The sequence below is a fragment of the Solea senegalensis genome, linkage group LG12, assembly GCF_019176455.1.
Source record: "Solea senegalensis isolate Sse05_10M linkage group LG12, IFAPA_SoseM_1, whole genome shotgun sequence".
Lineage (NCBI taxonomy): Eukaryota > Metazoa > Chordata > Actinopteri > Pleuronectiformes > Soleidae > Solea > Solea senegalensis.
Window position 1 is genome coordinate 7,253,654 of NC_058032.1, and position 15,242 is coordinate 7,268,895.

Here is a 15,242-nt window from a genome sequence, read left to right on the forward strand (position 1 = left end):
ATTTTCAAAAAAAGAAGAAGAAAAATAGTCATATCTGATCGTCTGTCTGCAGAGCATCTGAAGATGCAGCTGAGGTTTAAGAGGAGTTGCTTCTAAAAGAGAAACCCAAAAGTGAAATGTGTGTTTTGGTGGTGGATTTATGTGTGCTGTGGTTTTGTGCTTGTTTTGAGGTTTTGGCCTGTTTAGGCCTGAACACCTGCCTCTGACCAGGTCCAAAGGCCTAAAGTGGCCCACAACACACACACACACACACACACACGCACCTCTACATACCGGATGACAAGATTACAAGGCACGGGAAAACCATCTGCAGCAGAGGCTCAATTACACACAAACACTGGCATCCTGCTGTCCTTTACTGAGACAGGACTATTTACATCACATCACTCTGCATCCCTCACTCGCCCTCTTACTTAAACACACATACACACTTTACTACAAGAGAAGCAGGCTGTTATCAAACGACAAGCTGCTCTTGAGTGGAACAAGTTCAATGCTTGTGGGCTTTTTTTTTTTTGACCGAACATGAAGTGAAGAGCAGGACTAGTCACTTTGTGGATGAGTTTGTCATCCAAAGTGAATCTTTAGTTCACGCTGACACAGTCTCTCCCATGATCACATCATGCCTCGAGTAGCTTTAAATACCTGCCTAATCTAATGAATGTGTACTAATCCTGCTGTTCTCTCTTTCTCTCTCTTATCTGTCAGGGTCTTTCCATGAGGACCAACTACCAGACATATGCCAATATGGACACGGGCGCCTCCGGCTACTTCAACTACAACGTGGCGGCTTTGGCCTCCCTGTCCAACCAGCAGCTGGAGGTATGTAATGAGCTCCACATGCCCCTCTCCTGCCTCACACTCCGCCCTCTCCTTCCCTCACGGCATGGCGCCCCACATTCCTCAGACCCCACTGCTAATTGTGACAACGGTCTACTAGCCAACAAGCCCAGTCTGCCACACTCCTCTACCCAACAGTTTGTTATGGTGCAGCGGCTATTTATACATTGCGGCACATCTGACTCTGAGGACACAAAGTCCAAGAGGAGATTTGTGTTGTGTTTTGTTTTGTTTTATCACAACATAGTGAGCGTAACGCTACTGTGTGTTGGCGTCTGTTCTTGTAATTGTGGCATATACAAACAACAGTTGTTGAAGCTTGTAGTCAAACATAATGATAGAGTTTAAGTGGACACGATATTGAATGATGGAGCAATCAAAGGTGTTTTTTTGTTTTTTTTTATTGCTTTCACACTGGCAAACGCTGGCATGGTTCCCGTGTAGGCTTCAGAAGCTTGGTGCTCCAGCACGTATTCACTGAATTCAACTGAAGTTCCACTGCCCTATGTCATCAACAGCAGCTGTTACTCAATACACAACATGAGCAGAAGTAAACATAACAGTGGTGACACGGTCTGCGATCTTTTTTCCTTCTCTTTATTCAAAATGTATCCAGAGATCACTGAGTATGCTTCGTTTCCCTTCACCATTTTCACCGCCATGTACTTTTGTCTTCCTTTGGTCTACACTGACCACTGATGACGTAAAGTCTGGCAACTTTTTAGGTTCCAAAGCAATTTTTTCGGTTTGTAAACCAGAGCTGTGCCGGTGTGAAAGCCCTAACATGTCAGATATTTGGTGCAGAGTGAGTTAGTCAGTTTATAAATACAAACCTATCGAAAGTCTTGTGTACTGACCAGCTACAACATTAAAACCACTTCATCTCCATTATGTTACAATTGAGAAAAAAGCTCATCTGCTTTTTTTTACATTTTTAACACTTGAAATACTTTGTCCTCAGGAGCTCATAAACCAGGGACGACAGAAAGTAATTGAAGCAACAAACGCATTAAAGTGTTTACCACGGGAGTCGGTGGAGGACACCATCGCGAGACTGGTGAGTATAAAGACGAGTGCAATAAAACTCATCAATCATCAGTTAATGGAGGCTTGATGATCATTCTTTTGTATGTGTGAGGAGTCAAAACTGAAACATGAGCAGGGTGATGTGAATCATTGAAAGATGCAAAATTCCCTTTATTTGTTTCATGTTTAAATATTTAAATTCGAGTGTAAAATCTGCATGACATTAATGTCCAGCGTCCCCATCTTGTATCGGAAAAGGAGGACAAATGGTGGGGCAGAGTGACCAAGGAAGGTGGATCTCCTGGTAACCTCTGTAAATGTGTCACTTGATTCAAACATTAGTTATAATTAGCTTAGCATTAGCCCCACAAGAATAGTCCCCAGCAACGCGTCATTAAAATAAGATACACAATCTTAAGAGCAATAATCAAAAGTAATGCATCACTAATGTAGAGTAGGATTTTAACTGTGTGTTGGCGGTTGATGTGAACCAGTGTGAGCTGTTGTCTGTCCCCCACAGTGGAAGGAGAACCCGGCACTCACTGAGAGTCAGGTCAAGGCGATGGCTCTGTCACGACAGGCCACCGTGGAGCTGGAGATCAAGCGCAGGGAACAGGTCTACAGAGAAGTCCTCTCCAGCCAGCAGACGGTAAGCCACAGTGGTTGATAACTTGAGGACAACTTTAGACTGTCCCCATTTTTAACTACCAAACTAGTAGTGGTGTCCAAAGCCTTGTTTCCACCGAGCGGCACAAGTGTAGTTTGTAACGGCCCACTTTGGTCTGTCTTGCATTTCCAATGCGGGGTGTGTGGGCTGGATGAGGATAGCTGCTTCAGCTACATAAATAGCGTGATGTGTCACTGACACGACACAATGTTGCCCTCCAATAGATTCCATGAAGAAAGCAAGAAAGCAACACAGTAAACAGCATGTTATAATGGTGGCTCTTTACCACAAGGAAAATACCAGGTTTGTTTGAGAGAAATGTGTAGCATATGTTGTTATTTATTTTGTGCATGTGTGTGTTTTTATCGTTTGTTCCCCAATAAAAGGGTGTCAAACTAATCTTGTATGATCCCCCGTATAGTGGTCTATTTTTAAGAAAGACTCACATAGTTAAAATAACACAAACTGAAGTTTTCTTTGTCTAGTGAGAGGAGTGGGTAGAGGAGTAATGAGTCAAATTGCTGAAAACCTCCTGCAGTCGGAGACTTGAACACTTAAGCACTGTCATATTGTCAGTATTTCAATAATATGCAATTTTCAAGTATCTTGCCATGAAATATCACAATATGTTTGCACGTCTGCACATACAAATTTATCTCATATTTCTGTCAATATTTAATTAATTGTACTTTGACAATCCATGTGTTCATATGTATATCTTTACATGTGCTTTAACCCTCTTATGACCATCACCATCATCAGGCCAACCTGGATTTATTTTGATTTTGTGGCTGTAGAATTGTCTAAAAATGTTCAAACTTTCACTTTGAATAGCTGGCAGTTATTCAACCGTTTAGGAATTATGGTGCTGAGAAGCTGACGTCACAAACGTGTGACACGCTGGTGAATCTTTGTCTGTGATTGGACGGTCGTTGCGTGGAAGTATATGGGCGCAAAGCTCGATTTCTCTGCTTTCCGGTATCCATCCATCCGTCTTCTACAGCTTTATCCTCCACACGAGGGTCGCGCGGGCTGCTGCGCCAATCTCTGACATAGGGGCGAAAGGCGGGCTACCTGGACCGATCGCCAGTCCATAGTTTTTGAATTTTCTTGATATCACAAACGGTCTAGGAGTTACGGCAATGAGAAGAATCCCGTCTGCGACAACACGATGGTCACAGAAGGGTTAATCATGTAAAGTCTGTTGCTGCTGCTGTTTGTAGTTACTTAAACTGTGTGCATGTTTGTTGCTGCCCAGCTGATGATGTTCGTGCAGAAGCTGATCACCAACAGGAAGGTGCAGGAGCAGCAGCTGGCCATGGCAAACCAGGCAAGCTACCTGAACCAGCTGGCCCTGCAGAACGGCATGATGGGAGGCAGCGGGCTCAGCCAGGTGGACCTACTTGGACTGTACCAGCAGTACCATGGCCTGGGGTCCCGCCAAGGCATGGGCAAAAATCCTGGGCCCTCCAAGGGCCTGTAGGTCAGCGAGACTTTTCCTCTGCACCCCCTTCACCTCCTCCCTCCTTATCTAGACAGCTCCCAGTGGCCCATTTCTAAGTGTGGCCCAGTAACAAACACATTGTAAGACAGCTGTGAGCGCTAAGCAAACTGCTGCAACAAGCAGTGGGTGGAGTAGTTTGGAGACGAGGCTGCTGTCCACTGGGGCCTCGAGTGGGTTAGTCTCTCAGTCTTTTATTCTGTAGTTCACTGAGAGAGGGTGGAATATAATGTAAATGACTGTGTGAAAGATCAGTTAGGGAGTTCAACAGTAAAAACAAATGTATATAACGCCTTAATGTTATTCAAGTTCTATATCTTAGTTTTTTTGTTTTTTTTTTCATGTATTTAAAGACAAACACGTTTTACCCCCCAATGCTTTAAAGCATTGTATTGTTTTCCCTTTTAGAGGGTTTCCTTATAAGTTAAACTCAGTTTTTTATACTGTTTTAAATGCTTAACTAAACCTGAGTGGGACCAGTGTCGTCGGTGACAGGACTCCATATTGTATCTACGTGATTATTAGCAGCGGTAGATTCCTCCACTGGTATGATCAAAACCTGTTGGTGCTGCAAAGTCCTGCTCTTCTTGGGAGACTGAATAAACATTAATCAACAAAAACATAAAATAAAAATAAAAATGGAGTATTGGCCTTACATTTGTTTCCTAAAAAAAAAAAAGCTCTGTAAAGTTCTGAAATTTGTTGAGAGCCTTTTTCTATTATGCTTTTAAGTGTTTACATTAGCTGTCACTGAACATGGTAATGGAATGCTTGTGTTGTTCAAAACTGCCTGTCGGTTTCTATGACCCTTTTCGTAACCTCACTCCCATCGTCATGTGTTGTCTAGCATAGCACTGCGTCCTTTTCACTGTTTTATGTTCCACTTGTGTTGATCCCAAGCTTAGGTGACTGACTGGTTCTCACAAAGCGTGACCACCGCAGCCATATATTAACAGGGCCCAAAACGTTTCCCTTTACTCGCCTGTCTCTGTTAGAAATGTGTTTTTCAGGTAGGATTTGACAGGAGGAAGTAAAGATTGGAAATCTTCTTATATTTGGCTGATTTGTGTGTGTCCCCCTGCTTTTGTGAGAGAAAGTGGACGCTGTCGTCTCTCACCAGACTGGCACCAAGACTACCTGTACTTTGGCACATTCTTGCTTCTAAATGCTTAAACTGGTGTAACTGTTCAACATGAGGAGTTTGTACATTTCTCATGAAGAGACGCATGTTGTCTCTCGTTGGCTCCTGTGTTTGCACAAGGTGTATTTCATGAGTGTAAAGAAACCCTTTTTTTTTTTTTGCCCTCCTCTAAGAATGTTCTTATTTTAGCAAACCCACCAACTTGATTTGCCATGAATCTGATCTGCTATTATCTTGATAAGTATTTAATATAACATTTAATAAAGTGACCAAAAGGATGAGCACCTCCTGTGTTTGAGTTATTTGTTTTTAAATGCTCTGCATTCCTCTGCACTGACTGAGAGGTTATGCAGTGGGGAATGTTGGTATTTGGTCATTTCTTTTTAATATTCTAGGGCAAACATTTTATTGCACACCTGTATCGTTACGTGTGTGAAGCTCGGCTCATGGTGGATTGTAGAGGTAGGTATTGAGGTATTAAGGAGTTTAAAATATCTTAGGGAGATTTCAGAGGGAAATGATAGAGGGTGAGACATTTCCCTGGTCAGGTTTCAACCTTTCAGTTGTATCATTTGACAAAGAGATTGTGTGGAGTTCTAAAATATGTGCAGGAAAATGTGCTTTAATGGTCAATTTAAGAAACCGTTTCTTGTTGGAGTTTGACAAAAGCATAAGTTTAGCACAAGATTAGAAACAGGGAAGTGGATAAACCTCAAAATATCGTCGATTACCAAATGCTAATCTCAGAGTAGCATTTGCGGTTTCACTAGCACAGACCTATTGGAAGATCCCAGCTGTCGATCGCACCGGTGCCGTGCATCACTTTTCAAACTGGACGACTACGTCAATGATGGACATCGTTGTTTGTCCAGACTTGTCCTGAATAATAATTGTAGTAAGTGTCTCCCTGACATGTTTCACGGCAGAGTATTTTGTAACATATTACATTATGTTATTGGTAAGGTTGCACTATTATGTTAACAATTTGAAAATGGATACTAGTTCAATCAACTCCTAAGTCTTTACCACCACGTGTTACAGTGCACTTCACTGTGTGGTTTGGAACAGTTAAACCCTGATCTGGCTTGTGCTGTTTTCAACACAAGGTGTGTGGGCTAGACACTGATCGCCTCGTCAGGTACGTAAACAGCATGACGTCATACCGGGGCAACACGGTGTAGTGAGGTACAGAGAAAAAAACCCATCTCTGAACGATACCATGGAGGACATCCAGCGTTTGTTATTCTTTCTTGGCACGTGGCTGTTTATCACAAGAAGAGGACAAACTTTGTCTGAGAGGCGGCTGCAGGAAAGAACGCCATCATTTTTCCCTACTGTCACATATAAGTGACGATTCTCCGCTGACCGGTCAGTGGACTGTTTCTAGCTCCATCGTGTAGAAGCCAGATCACTGGGCTTGGTACCCCAACGGAAGGGTGCCAAACACTGGGACGGTACGGATCGTTAATTTTGGTGCCGTTCTCAACGTTTGATAATGGAAATGCATGTAATTGCATCAACTACCAAACCGTACTGCTTGGAGGAAACAAGGCATTGGTGGTGGTGGTGGTGGTTTTTATAGCAGGATCTAATCAAATTCAGTTTAGAGCCACATCCAGTCTTGAGCTGGCTGTGCTTGCGTGAAAGTACACATTACTGTTTTCCGTGTTTAGGCTAAGTTAACGTCTCGTCGCTCCCGCCTCGTGTTTACCATGCAGATATAGGAAGAACAGAATGTAGCTTCTCAGCTTGGCAAGAAATCAAATGAATTCCTAAATTTAGATTTACTCCTCTACTGTTGGTGAGCAGCCAACTGATTTGCCCTGATGCACTGTCCCTTATTTCACACCCACTGCACTAAGTGCCTTTTGTCCCACTCTCTTCACCCTTCAATCTTTCATCTATTTTTCCCTCTCCCGGTATTGTTTTCATTTCTCCGTCTGCCAGGGTTTTCCCCTGCATGTCTTTGACTTTTCCATTCCCTCCCCCCCGGGGGAGCTTGCTCTCACAGCTTACAGATATCTGCCAGTGGAGAAACATTACAACTATTGCAGATGTTGAAATGTTGATCCCATCCCCTCTTAGCCCCAGATTACCACCACTCCACGTTTGCAGCACATCCCCGCTGGTTGTCTGTGCAGCGAGCAGCTGTTTCTGTCCGTTCAAGAGACCCAGTGCAGTCTTGACGGTGGAGTCTGTGAGGCCCCTGCCATGAACAACCAATCACTGGCCCCAAATCCATGCTGATGTGTAAAGCCAATTAGGTGTCAGGATCCAGTTGCATAAAGAATCTTGATTTTGCATGGTCGACGCAGGCTGAACAAGACCCTGTGGATACTGAGGCTTGTGCACATGACTTGATAAAGGGTTACTGAGGGCACAATGTTCTCTCAAATGCCAGGAAACCATTGCATTTAATGACATCACACTTTATATGATTTTTAACAATCATGAGTAAGCTCTAAAGCAGCTCTTTTACAAAGATTTGTTCATTATCAGGTGAAAAAAAACCAAAAAAACTCTTCAGGGAAGCACTGATATTAAAAGGATTCATCCTCTGGGGATCTTTTAATACCTGAGCAACATGGCTGGAAGCGGAATGAAAGAAATGCAACGTTCACATACGTGGATAGCTATATCTGGTTTTTAATTGGTACATCAGATTTTAATCCAAGCAAAAATAGTCTGTCACAATGAGTTCTCGATAGCAGGACAATTTTATTGTCATGTTCATCGCGATTCTTCTTCTTTCTTTCTTTTTTTTACTTGTGTGTGTGTGTGTAATTTCAGTAGAATCTACAGTCCAGATAACTTCAAGTTCATTACAAAATAAAGCCTTTGCAATAAATAAATATATAGATTTATATTTATACTTTATAAGTAGAAAATAAATATATTGTACATCTCATAAATAGGATCACCCATATGTACACCTCAGCTGCTTGCATTTTTAATAATGTTCCCGACACTGTGAACATTACAAGTCACCATCCTCATAAAAAAAGCATCTCTTATTCTTTACAACCACAGTCAGAGAAGTGCTTTCGTCCCCGAGCTTTAATCGCTTGTTTTGCACACAACTCCAACAAGACGCTGCTCGATATTTTCATTCTAATGTGGTGAATGTCATCATTAGGCTTGATGAGTAAGTACATGGGAGAGCAGGCGCGCCTGCAGCTGGGACTGGGGATGTGCAGTAAGTGCTCTTTCATCGATGACACATTCATCAAGAGATTTTTCGTCCCTGCTAAAGCTTTGACTAAGAAAACTCCATCTCGTCATTTGCTCTCTCTCTCTCACAAACATTCTCCTCACAGACTCTTTAGTACCTGATTATCCAAACCTGCCGCTTTAACCTGCATATTTCCCTCCGTCTACTGTATCTCTGTATTGTGAAGAATGTGCCGTCACCGTGGCTGAGTATAGTGCATGACAAATGTGACATCTGCGGTGCTTTCTTAAAGTCTCTTCCATGCGCTCCTCATGGTCGACCGTTTGATTTGTCTCCCCATCAGCTTAGTGTGACTCAAAACTCCATTTGTCGCTGCGTGTCACTTCAGTATCTATGCAGTTACCTCTAAAACAAAAAGTGGTTATTGAGAAAACGTGGCACGCGACGACGACAACGACCCACAGCTGGGGAGTCATCGCGGGCCTCCTTTGTCCTTTGTCCTTTGTCCATAGTGGTTTTACAAGGCAACTTTCCCTCTTCTGCTACAGAAACAAGGAAGCAGCATCCAGGAACCGGCACAATGTTTAGATCAGTGCAGTACGGGCTTGGTAGTGGGCCGAGGCATAAACTCAGTGACCTCAGTGGGAGTTGAGGGTAAACAGTTCTGATCCAGAAAAATATCCAAAATATCCAGGACACCCCCTCTCTCCTCGTGTGTAGTTTCTGTTCCTCCCAGTGTAACCGGCTCTCCAGACGTAAGCACTGGTCACCTGTACTGGAATAAGTCTCTGTATGCTTGAGGGATCTTTTCAATCTCCACAGGCCGTGGTAAGAAGTGAGTGAGTTTCTGGTGCTTTTTAGTCCTGTTGCCCTCCCGGGGCGAGCCGTCCTTGTTTAAGGCCACATAGTAGAAGCGTCCCGTGTCTGTGTGCTTGTACAGAGTTGAAGCGTAGGTGTTGTACCAGTTCTCCTCAAACTGCTCCCTGAACACACATTCTGCTGTCAGCTTCTTCTGCGAGAGAGAAAACAACACATTAATCATGCGCCGGAGTCCTGCTCGTGCGGCTCTGAGTGAGAAAAGAAATACAGGAGGACAGTGGGAATTGAGACGAACGATGGCGGCTGTTGATGCGGAATCTTTATTGTTACAGATGTTAGTAGTTTATGTTTGTCCGACAATTCCCTCGGACTGCACTAGAACGCTGAAACGGAGCAGCAGAGGTTCATTTAGACAGGTGCTCATTATGACAAATGAGGGGAAGTCATTACAGGCGGCTTTTCACTTTACGCCCCACACTCACTCCTCTGACCTGTGACCCTTTCGCTGCACATGGAGAATTATTTCCCTCCCTGTAATACAACAGTGAACAAGAGTACACACACACTCACACGGCCTTCTCTGGCACAGCATGAACGATGGCTGTGGGTTCAGCAGGTGAGGGTGTGTTGGCTGAGTTGCGAGTGTGAGAACAATGAGAGCTGCTTTTCCTGCCAAGACCAGTCAGTCTCTGCCACTTTACAAAGACGATCGGAACCCAGAGGAGTCGAGGAGCCGCTCACCGAGGACCAGGACCCACACATGAACTGCTCTAAACACTGTCCCAAACTGTTGCTATGTCCCACTCCCCCCGCTGACCCCGTGCACACGTGGATTTGGTAAATGATAATGCAGATAAATGCAGTCGATCTCTGCCTTTAACGTGTCTTTTTTTTTTTGGGGTTGTTGCAAGAGTTTGTGCAAGAGTCTTGTTTGTTTAATACAGCAGCAGCAATTTTGTTGATTGGCTGTCAGGCTGTGCTTGGCTGTGGCTGTGTGGTGAAGCTATTGTCTGTAAACACAGCCTCGGGGGCACATGACTAGGCCAGTTTAATCATAAGAGACACACACACACACACACACACACACACACACACAACCTCATCAGATCAAAAGCCTGTCAAGGTCTGGTGGTTGTGGGGCGGAAGCACGCTTCTCCTCCTGTCTCACCTCCATGGCCTCTCACATTCAGACAGACATGTCTACATCGCTCCCTCTGTCAGTCAGGTGACTCAGTCAGGTGTGCACCCCCCACACACCGAAATCATTGCCTCCCACTATCACCTCCCCCAAGGTCAAAGCTCCAGGATGCCAGACTCTGATAGCACCCAGTAACCATATCTGCACTTTTCAACATAATGGGCATGCTTTAAAAGTAGCCTCTGTTCTGTAGCCGGGGGGAGTCTGAGCTCTGAGAGGCCCTTAGGTAAAGCCCTGGGACACCTGATACAGGTACATACTTCCCCCCTCATTGTTTTCATCTCGTCCATTTCCCCCTCTCTCTCTCTCTCTCTGTCCCCAGATACCGACCACATATGAGAGAAAGTCGGCCAAAAAAGGAAGAGAGAAAAAAAAAACAAGGAAGAAAATTCCAAAAAACAAATGTTCTGTACAGACTACATTTACTGTGGAAAAAAAACACAGAAAATAATTCTTCTATATTTAACGCTGCAGTCCAAACTGGAGCCCAGCTGTGCGCAGAGACGTAATCGCCATCAAACTCAGTGACTCGGAATGATTCAGTTCCCCACTTTGGGAAAACGTGTAAATATTTCTGCATATGTCAAAACTCAATGAAGAGTTTTTAGTGCGAGCGAAGAAGCTGCTTTTCCCAGATTAGTATGAGAACAATTATTATGCGAGTGTGTGTGTGTGTGTGTGTGTGGGTGATGGTGGTGGTAGTAACCTTGTTATGTCTGAGTGTGGGTTTCCCATCTGCCACGAGTATGGGAACCTTGATAAGACACTCGCCCTCAGATTGATAGTCATGTGTATCATGTGACAGACTTAGTTAGTTGTAAATAAAAGGGTGACTTTGTGTGTGTGTGTGTGTGTGAGTGTGTCTTTTGTGTCATAAATGTCGACCTTCTCAGGTCCAGTAGTCCTCATGGAGACCAGAACCTTGTCCTAATGAGGCTGAACCTCATTTGGGGTTTGGGGGGTAATGCTTTCTTTAATCTGATTAAATTGAGCAACAGCAAATGCAGTGTCCTAAGAAGAATACCTATGTTGCCATGTGTGTGTTTGTGTGTGTGTGTTCTTGTATGGGTATCTTTGTGAGGACATTATGGGAAAGTGAGGACATTTTGACTCGTCCTCACATTCTGACACCCAGGGTTAAGTCCTGGTTTTAAGGTTAGGGTTAGAATTAGGTTTAGGTTAGGGTCTGTGTGTGTGTGTGTGTGTTTGAGTTGCGGAGGTTGACTCACCGACCCATAGAGCTCTCCTTTTTCATTCATGCCGAGGTAGAGTCCAGCATCCACTCCTCTGATGCTGACCAGACTCACTGCCAGGCTGATGAACTCCAGGATACCTGAGGTCAAACACACACACACACACACACACACAAATCAGTCCATGTGTCCCCCGCTCTCCTTCCTGGCCTCCTCTTAAGCGTCAGCCGACTATGTTTTAGTCTAAGAACAAGATGTCAAATGTCCAAAGAAAGTTGTTGACACACAGGTCACATATTCCACTAACACTAACACTCAGTCTATTGTATTATTTATTCCCTTTAGTTGTTTAGTTTAGTTAAGTACTAATGCATGAGCATTGAAAACTCCAGGTGTTTTACTTTGTCCTACTACTTCTGAACGTCGGCCCACTGTCACCGTGTGTCCCCAAGTGTGCTTTGTAATCTCTATCATTTGTAATAGGCTCAAAGAAACCCAACATCCTGCTGCCACTGCACAGCTCAGCTGAAAAAGAAGCAGATTTAAGACCCAAAGACAAACGTACAAGACTGGAATAGAACAGCAGAGGGAGATTTCTTTGATTTCCGTCCCGAGTCTTCCTTACATTCATGTCACCACTCTATCATAATGGCTTGTGGTGTCTATAAATGTGTCATTGGCGATTCCATCTGGCTACTAATACAGACTGAGGAGTGACTTTTATGAAGCTGGGATGTGGGCAGAGTTGTTTTGTGAACTGCTGACTCACAGGAAGTCGCTGCAAAGTGAAACGTCGACTTCAAAGTCAAGGAAACAACCGGTGAAATTAAAAGCCATCGGCTGTTGTGATGCAGCGGAGAGGTTAGTCAGAGAGGATCCAGCTGGCTGCAGGCGCTGACTGGCAGAGGCCGCGGCTTCACAGACACCTGGTCCCCATCTCCTCGACCTCATCCGATGCCAGAGGATGACAGAGAAGATCCCTCTAATTTTTTGCGGGGTGAAGAGTGTGTTTCTTATCCCTCTAATCAAAGCCACGTCCTCCTTGTAGCTCTGACAAAGACCTAAAGCGAAGCCAGAGACAAACACGCGGACCACCCATCCCTGTAAACCCGCTTGTTTTGGCTCGGGTCTGACCAGACCTTCCCCTTAGTTATTCCGCAGTGGTCACGCTTTAATCTGGAGTTATTCCTGCACCTGCGCGCGGACATGAGGCGCGAGGCGGCGTGTGCGTATCTGCCCTCTGACCTCATCTGTTTATCGTTCTCCCGCGAGCCGCAAGTCCTCACTCAGAGCCGCGCGCGCTCTTTGTTGCTGCGACCGCGAGACGCGCACGCGCCACCTGTTAGCGACTGAGGAGACAGGCACCTGCGCCCCCATTGTCAGGGGACGTGTGTGTGTCCGTGTGTGTGTGTGTGAGAGAGAGAGAGAGTGTGCGAGAGAGATTTAGTGTGTGTGTGAGAGAGAGAGTGTGCGAGAGAGATTTAGTGTGTGTGTGTGTGTGTGAGAGAGAGATAGTGAGTACGTGTGCGTGATAGATAAATAGATAGATAGAGGGAGAGAGAGAATAAAAGTGTGTGTGAATGTGTGTGTGGGGGACATTTTCTTGTTTTTTTCTAGAACTTCTCAGAGTCAGTATCGTCCACATGGAGACTTCGTCCTAATCCTTAACTTTTATCTTAAAAATAAATAAATAAATAATTGTATTTACTTATTTTGACACTGAATAATTTTAATGGGTTTGACTTTGTGACTTTAATCCGTGAAAGGTGCTTCATTACTTTAGTTACTAACTCACAAATGAACCAGAGCCTCATTTTCTGGTGACGTTTGTGGTCAAGTTTACGCATAAGATTTGATAAGAGTTGTTGGGCATTAACTGGTGATGGTTAAGGTTAGGGATGAGGCAGAGTCATAACAAGTGTAGGTGCGCATACCTGTGTGCGTGTGAGTGAGTGTGTGTGCTGCTCTCCAGGTGACAGTGACGCACGAATGTGTATTCACCAGGGAAGTGTGTCAGGAGGGAATTAAAGTCACTTCTCCGTTTTAGATTGACAACAGTGGAAAGTATCTAGACTGATGGAGCAGGATGAATTACACGGACACAGGCTCGTAAATCACCAACAAAAACTGCACAAAAAAAAGTATAATATGGATAATTGTTTCCCCTCAAACCTTTTCATTCAGAACTCATTATAAACACAGCAGACTCTAACCCACGCCTGTTGCTCTTAACTGAGACAAATGAGAAAATACAAAAGTTAACATTTTTGGAACTTTTCTCACCAAATCTGCTGTGGTCCTGTCTTGTCCCGTGCACCGTCCCATTGGGGAATATCTCCAACTGGAAGCCGGTCCTGCAGTAGAGCTGCCGCCGCCTCAGGATTCCTTTCAGGTGCCCGAAATCCGTCGGCGACCCCCGCTGTAGCCTCCCCTCTATCTGCCCCAGCCGCTCATTCAGCCCCACCGGAGACTCCACTATGGGCATATTCCCCAGCGCAGGAAAGCTTTGTAAATCCAAGTCCACTGTCCCCAGGAAACTCCCGACCTCTGCCATTGTGTGCACAGCTGTCAAATTAAGCGACGGCATTTCAAATGATTCGCTGAATCAAAGAGGGAGAAAAGTTTTCACTCAAGTCCGGTCCATGCACGCACTCAGCGCGCCGTGCTGCTCCAAATCAGCGCGAGTCCTCTCACTTTATTGATCGGCCTTTGCTGCAATCATCAGTTTGATATCTCTGCTCATCAGACGGAAAGTCTCTTTTATATACATACTCCCCACGCATTCTCACATTGGATGTTCAAACACAAGCCACGCCTGGCTGGCATCCCTTCTTTTACGCGCATCAATTTTCTTTACTGAACGTGTCAGAACCACTTCCAGTCCAACTTTGAGCGTCGATGATGCCGCTGTCCACACGTTTCTGTCGCCGCGCTCTCACAAGGCTGTGTCTATCTTCAGATCCAACAAATCCAAGGTCCAGAAGTGTGTTCTGCTGCTGCTGCTGCTGCTGCCGCCGCCGCCGCTGCTGCTGCTGCTGCTGCGCTCCGAGGCTCTCCGACGAAACCACATCGCCTCTCCAGGCGCAGGAAAGTCTGGCAACAGCTTGTGGTGCATTAAAAATGCGAGACAGATGCACGAGCAAAGACCATCATTGTTAAAACACAAAAAGCAGCTGACACCAAGCCGCAAAACGACATTCATCATCAACTGTAACAACCACTTCACCACAAGAGCAATCCATAATTTACACTGACTGGTTTATGGTCGCACCGTGGCCTCTCCTGGAGGAGAAGAGGGGGAAACGGAGAAGGAAAACCGCAAAGCAGGTGCTCAGGTGAGCGTTTCCTCCCGCAAGATTATAAATATATATATATATGTATATATATAAAAAATAACCAACGCATTTAATCTCAGAGCACACCAGTGTCACGCACCAGTGTCAGTGCCAACCAGAGCAGCTGAGCATTTTCTCCACCACCTTGTTGGAAGCAGGTGCTTCCTCAGCCCAGCTCTGCACAACGTTTGCAATGTGCTTCAGCAAAGCAGCAGCTTCACCACATGCACCAGTGGCAACAAGGAAAGGGGACGGGGGACGGGGATCCAAATGTTGATGACGTGGAGTATCATATCTGACTGCTGCTTCACCTCTGAGATTAAGAGGAGTTTTGATACAAGTAATTCAAT

The 15,242-nt window shown here is 44.9% G+C and overlaps 2 protein-coding genes across 4 annotated transcripts in view; one reads left to right on the forward strand and one right to left on the reverse strand.

The window, feature by feature from the left end:
• The window catches only part of atrx (ATRX chromatin remodeler), a 30,379-nt gene extending 24,926 nt beyond the window's left edge, over window positions 1-5,453 (forward strand). For both annotated transcript variants that reach the window (XM_044039891.1, XM_044039892.1), the window contains exons 31-34: window positions 709-822; window positions 1,802-1,897; window positions 2,387-2,515; window positions 3,792-5,453. In XM_044039891.1, coding sequence (XP_043895826.1) covers window positions 709-822; window positions 1,802-1,897; window positions 2,387-2,515; window positions 3,792-4,016 — 564 coding nt within the window. In that variant the 3' untranslated portion in view covers window positions 4,017-5,453. The remainder of the gene's footprint in view (window positions 1-708; window positions 823-1,801; window positions 1,898-2,386; window positions 2,516-3,791) is intronic.
• Window positions 5,454-7,805: 2,352 nt separating this feature from the next.
• Window positions 7,806-14,583, reverse strand: fgf16 (fibroblast growth factor 16). 2 transcript variants are annotated; one of them, XM_044039807.1, is made up of 3 exons: window positions 13,841-14,583; window positions 11,594-11,697; window positions 7,806-9,356 (listed from the first exon to the last, which is right to left on the reverse strand). In XM_044039807.1, the coding sequence occupies exons 1-3, from the start codon at window positions 14,142-14,144 to the stop codon at window positions 9,114-9,116; spliced, it is 651 nt and encodes a 216-aa protein (XP_043895742.1). In that variant the 5' UTR covers window positions 14,145-14,583; the 3' UTR covers window positions 7,806-9,113. The 2 variants fall into 2 exon arrangements, with proteins under 2 accessions (XP_043895742.1, XP_043895741.1); XM_044039806.1 differs by having other exon boundaries at window positions 7,806-9,359; window positions 13,841-14,579.
• Window positions 14,584-15,242: the final 659 nt, after the last annotated feature.

Bases quoted from the DNA above. Each gene is read 5' to 3' on its own strand.
- fgf16 (XM_044039806.1), bottom strand. From the start codon at position 14,144: ATGCCGTCGCTTAATTTGACAGCTGTGCACACAATGGCAGAGGTCGGG. The intron at 11,698-13,840 runs GTGAGAAAAGTT...GTTTGACCTCAG, and splicing joins ACAGGACCACAGCAGATTTG to GTATCCTGGAGTTCATCAGC. The intron at 9,360-11,593 runs GTGAGTCAACCT...TCTCTCTCGCAG, and splicing joins AAGGAGAGCTCTATGGGTCG to AAGAAGCTGACAGCAGAATG.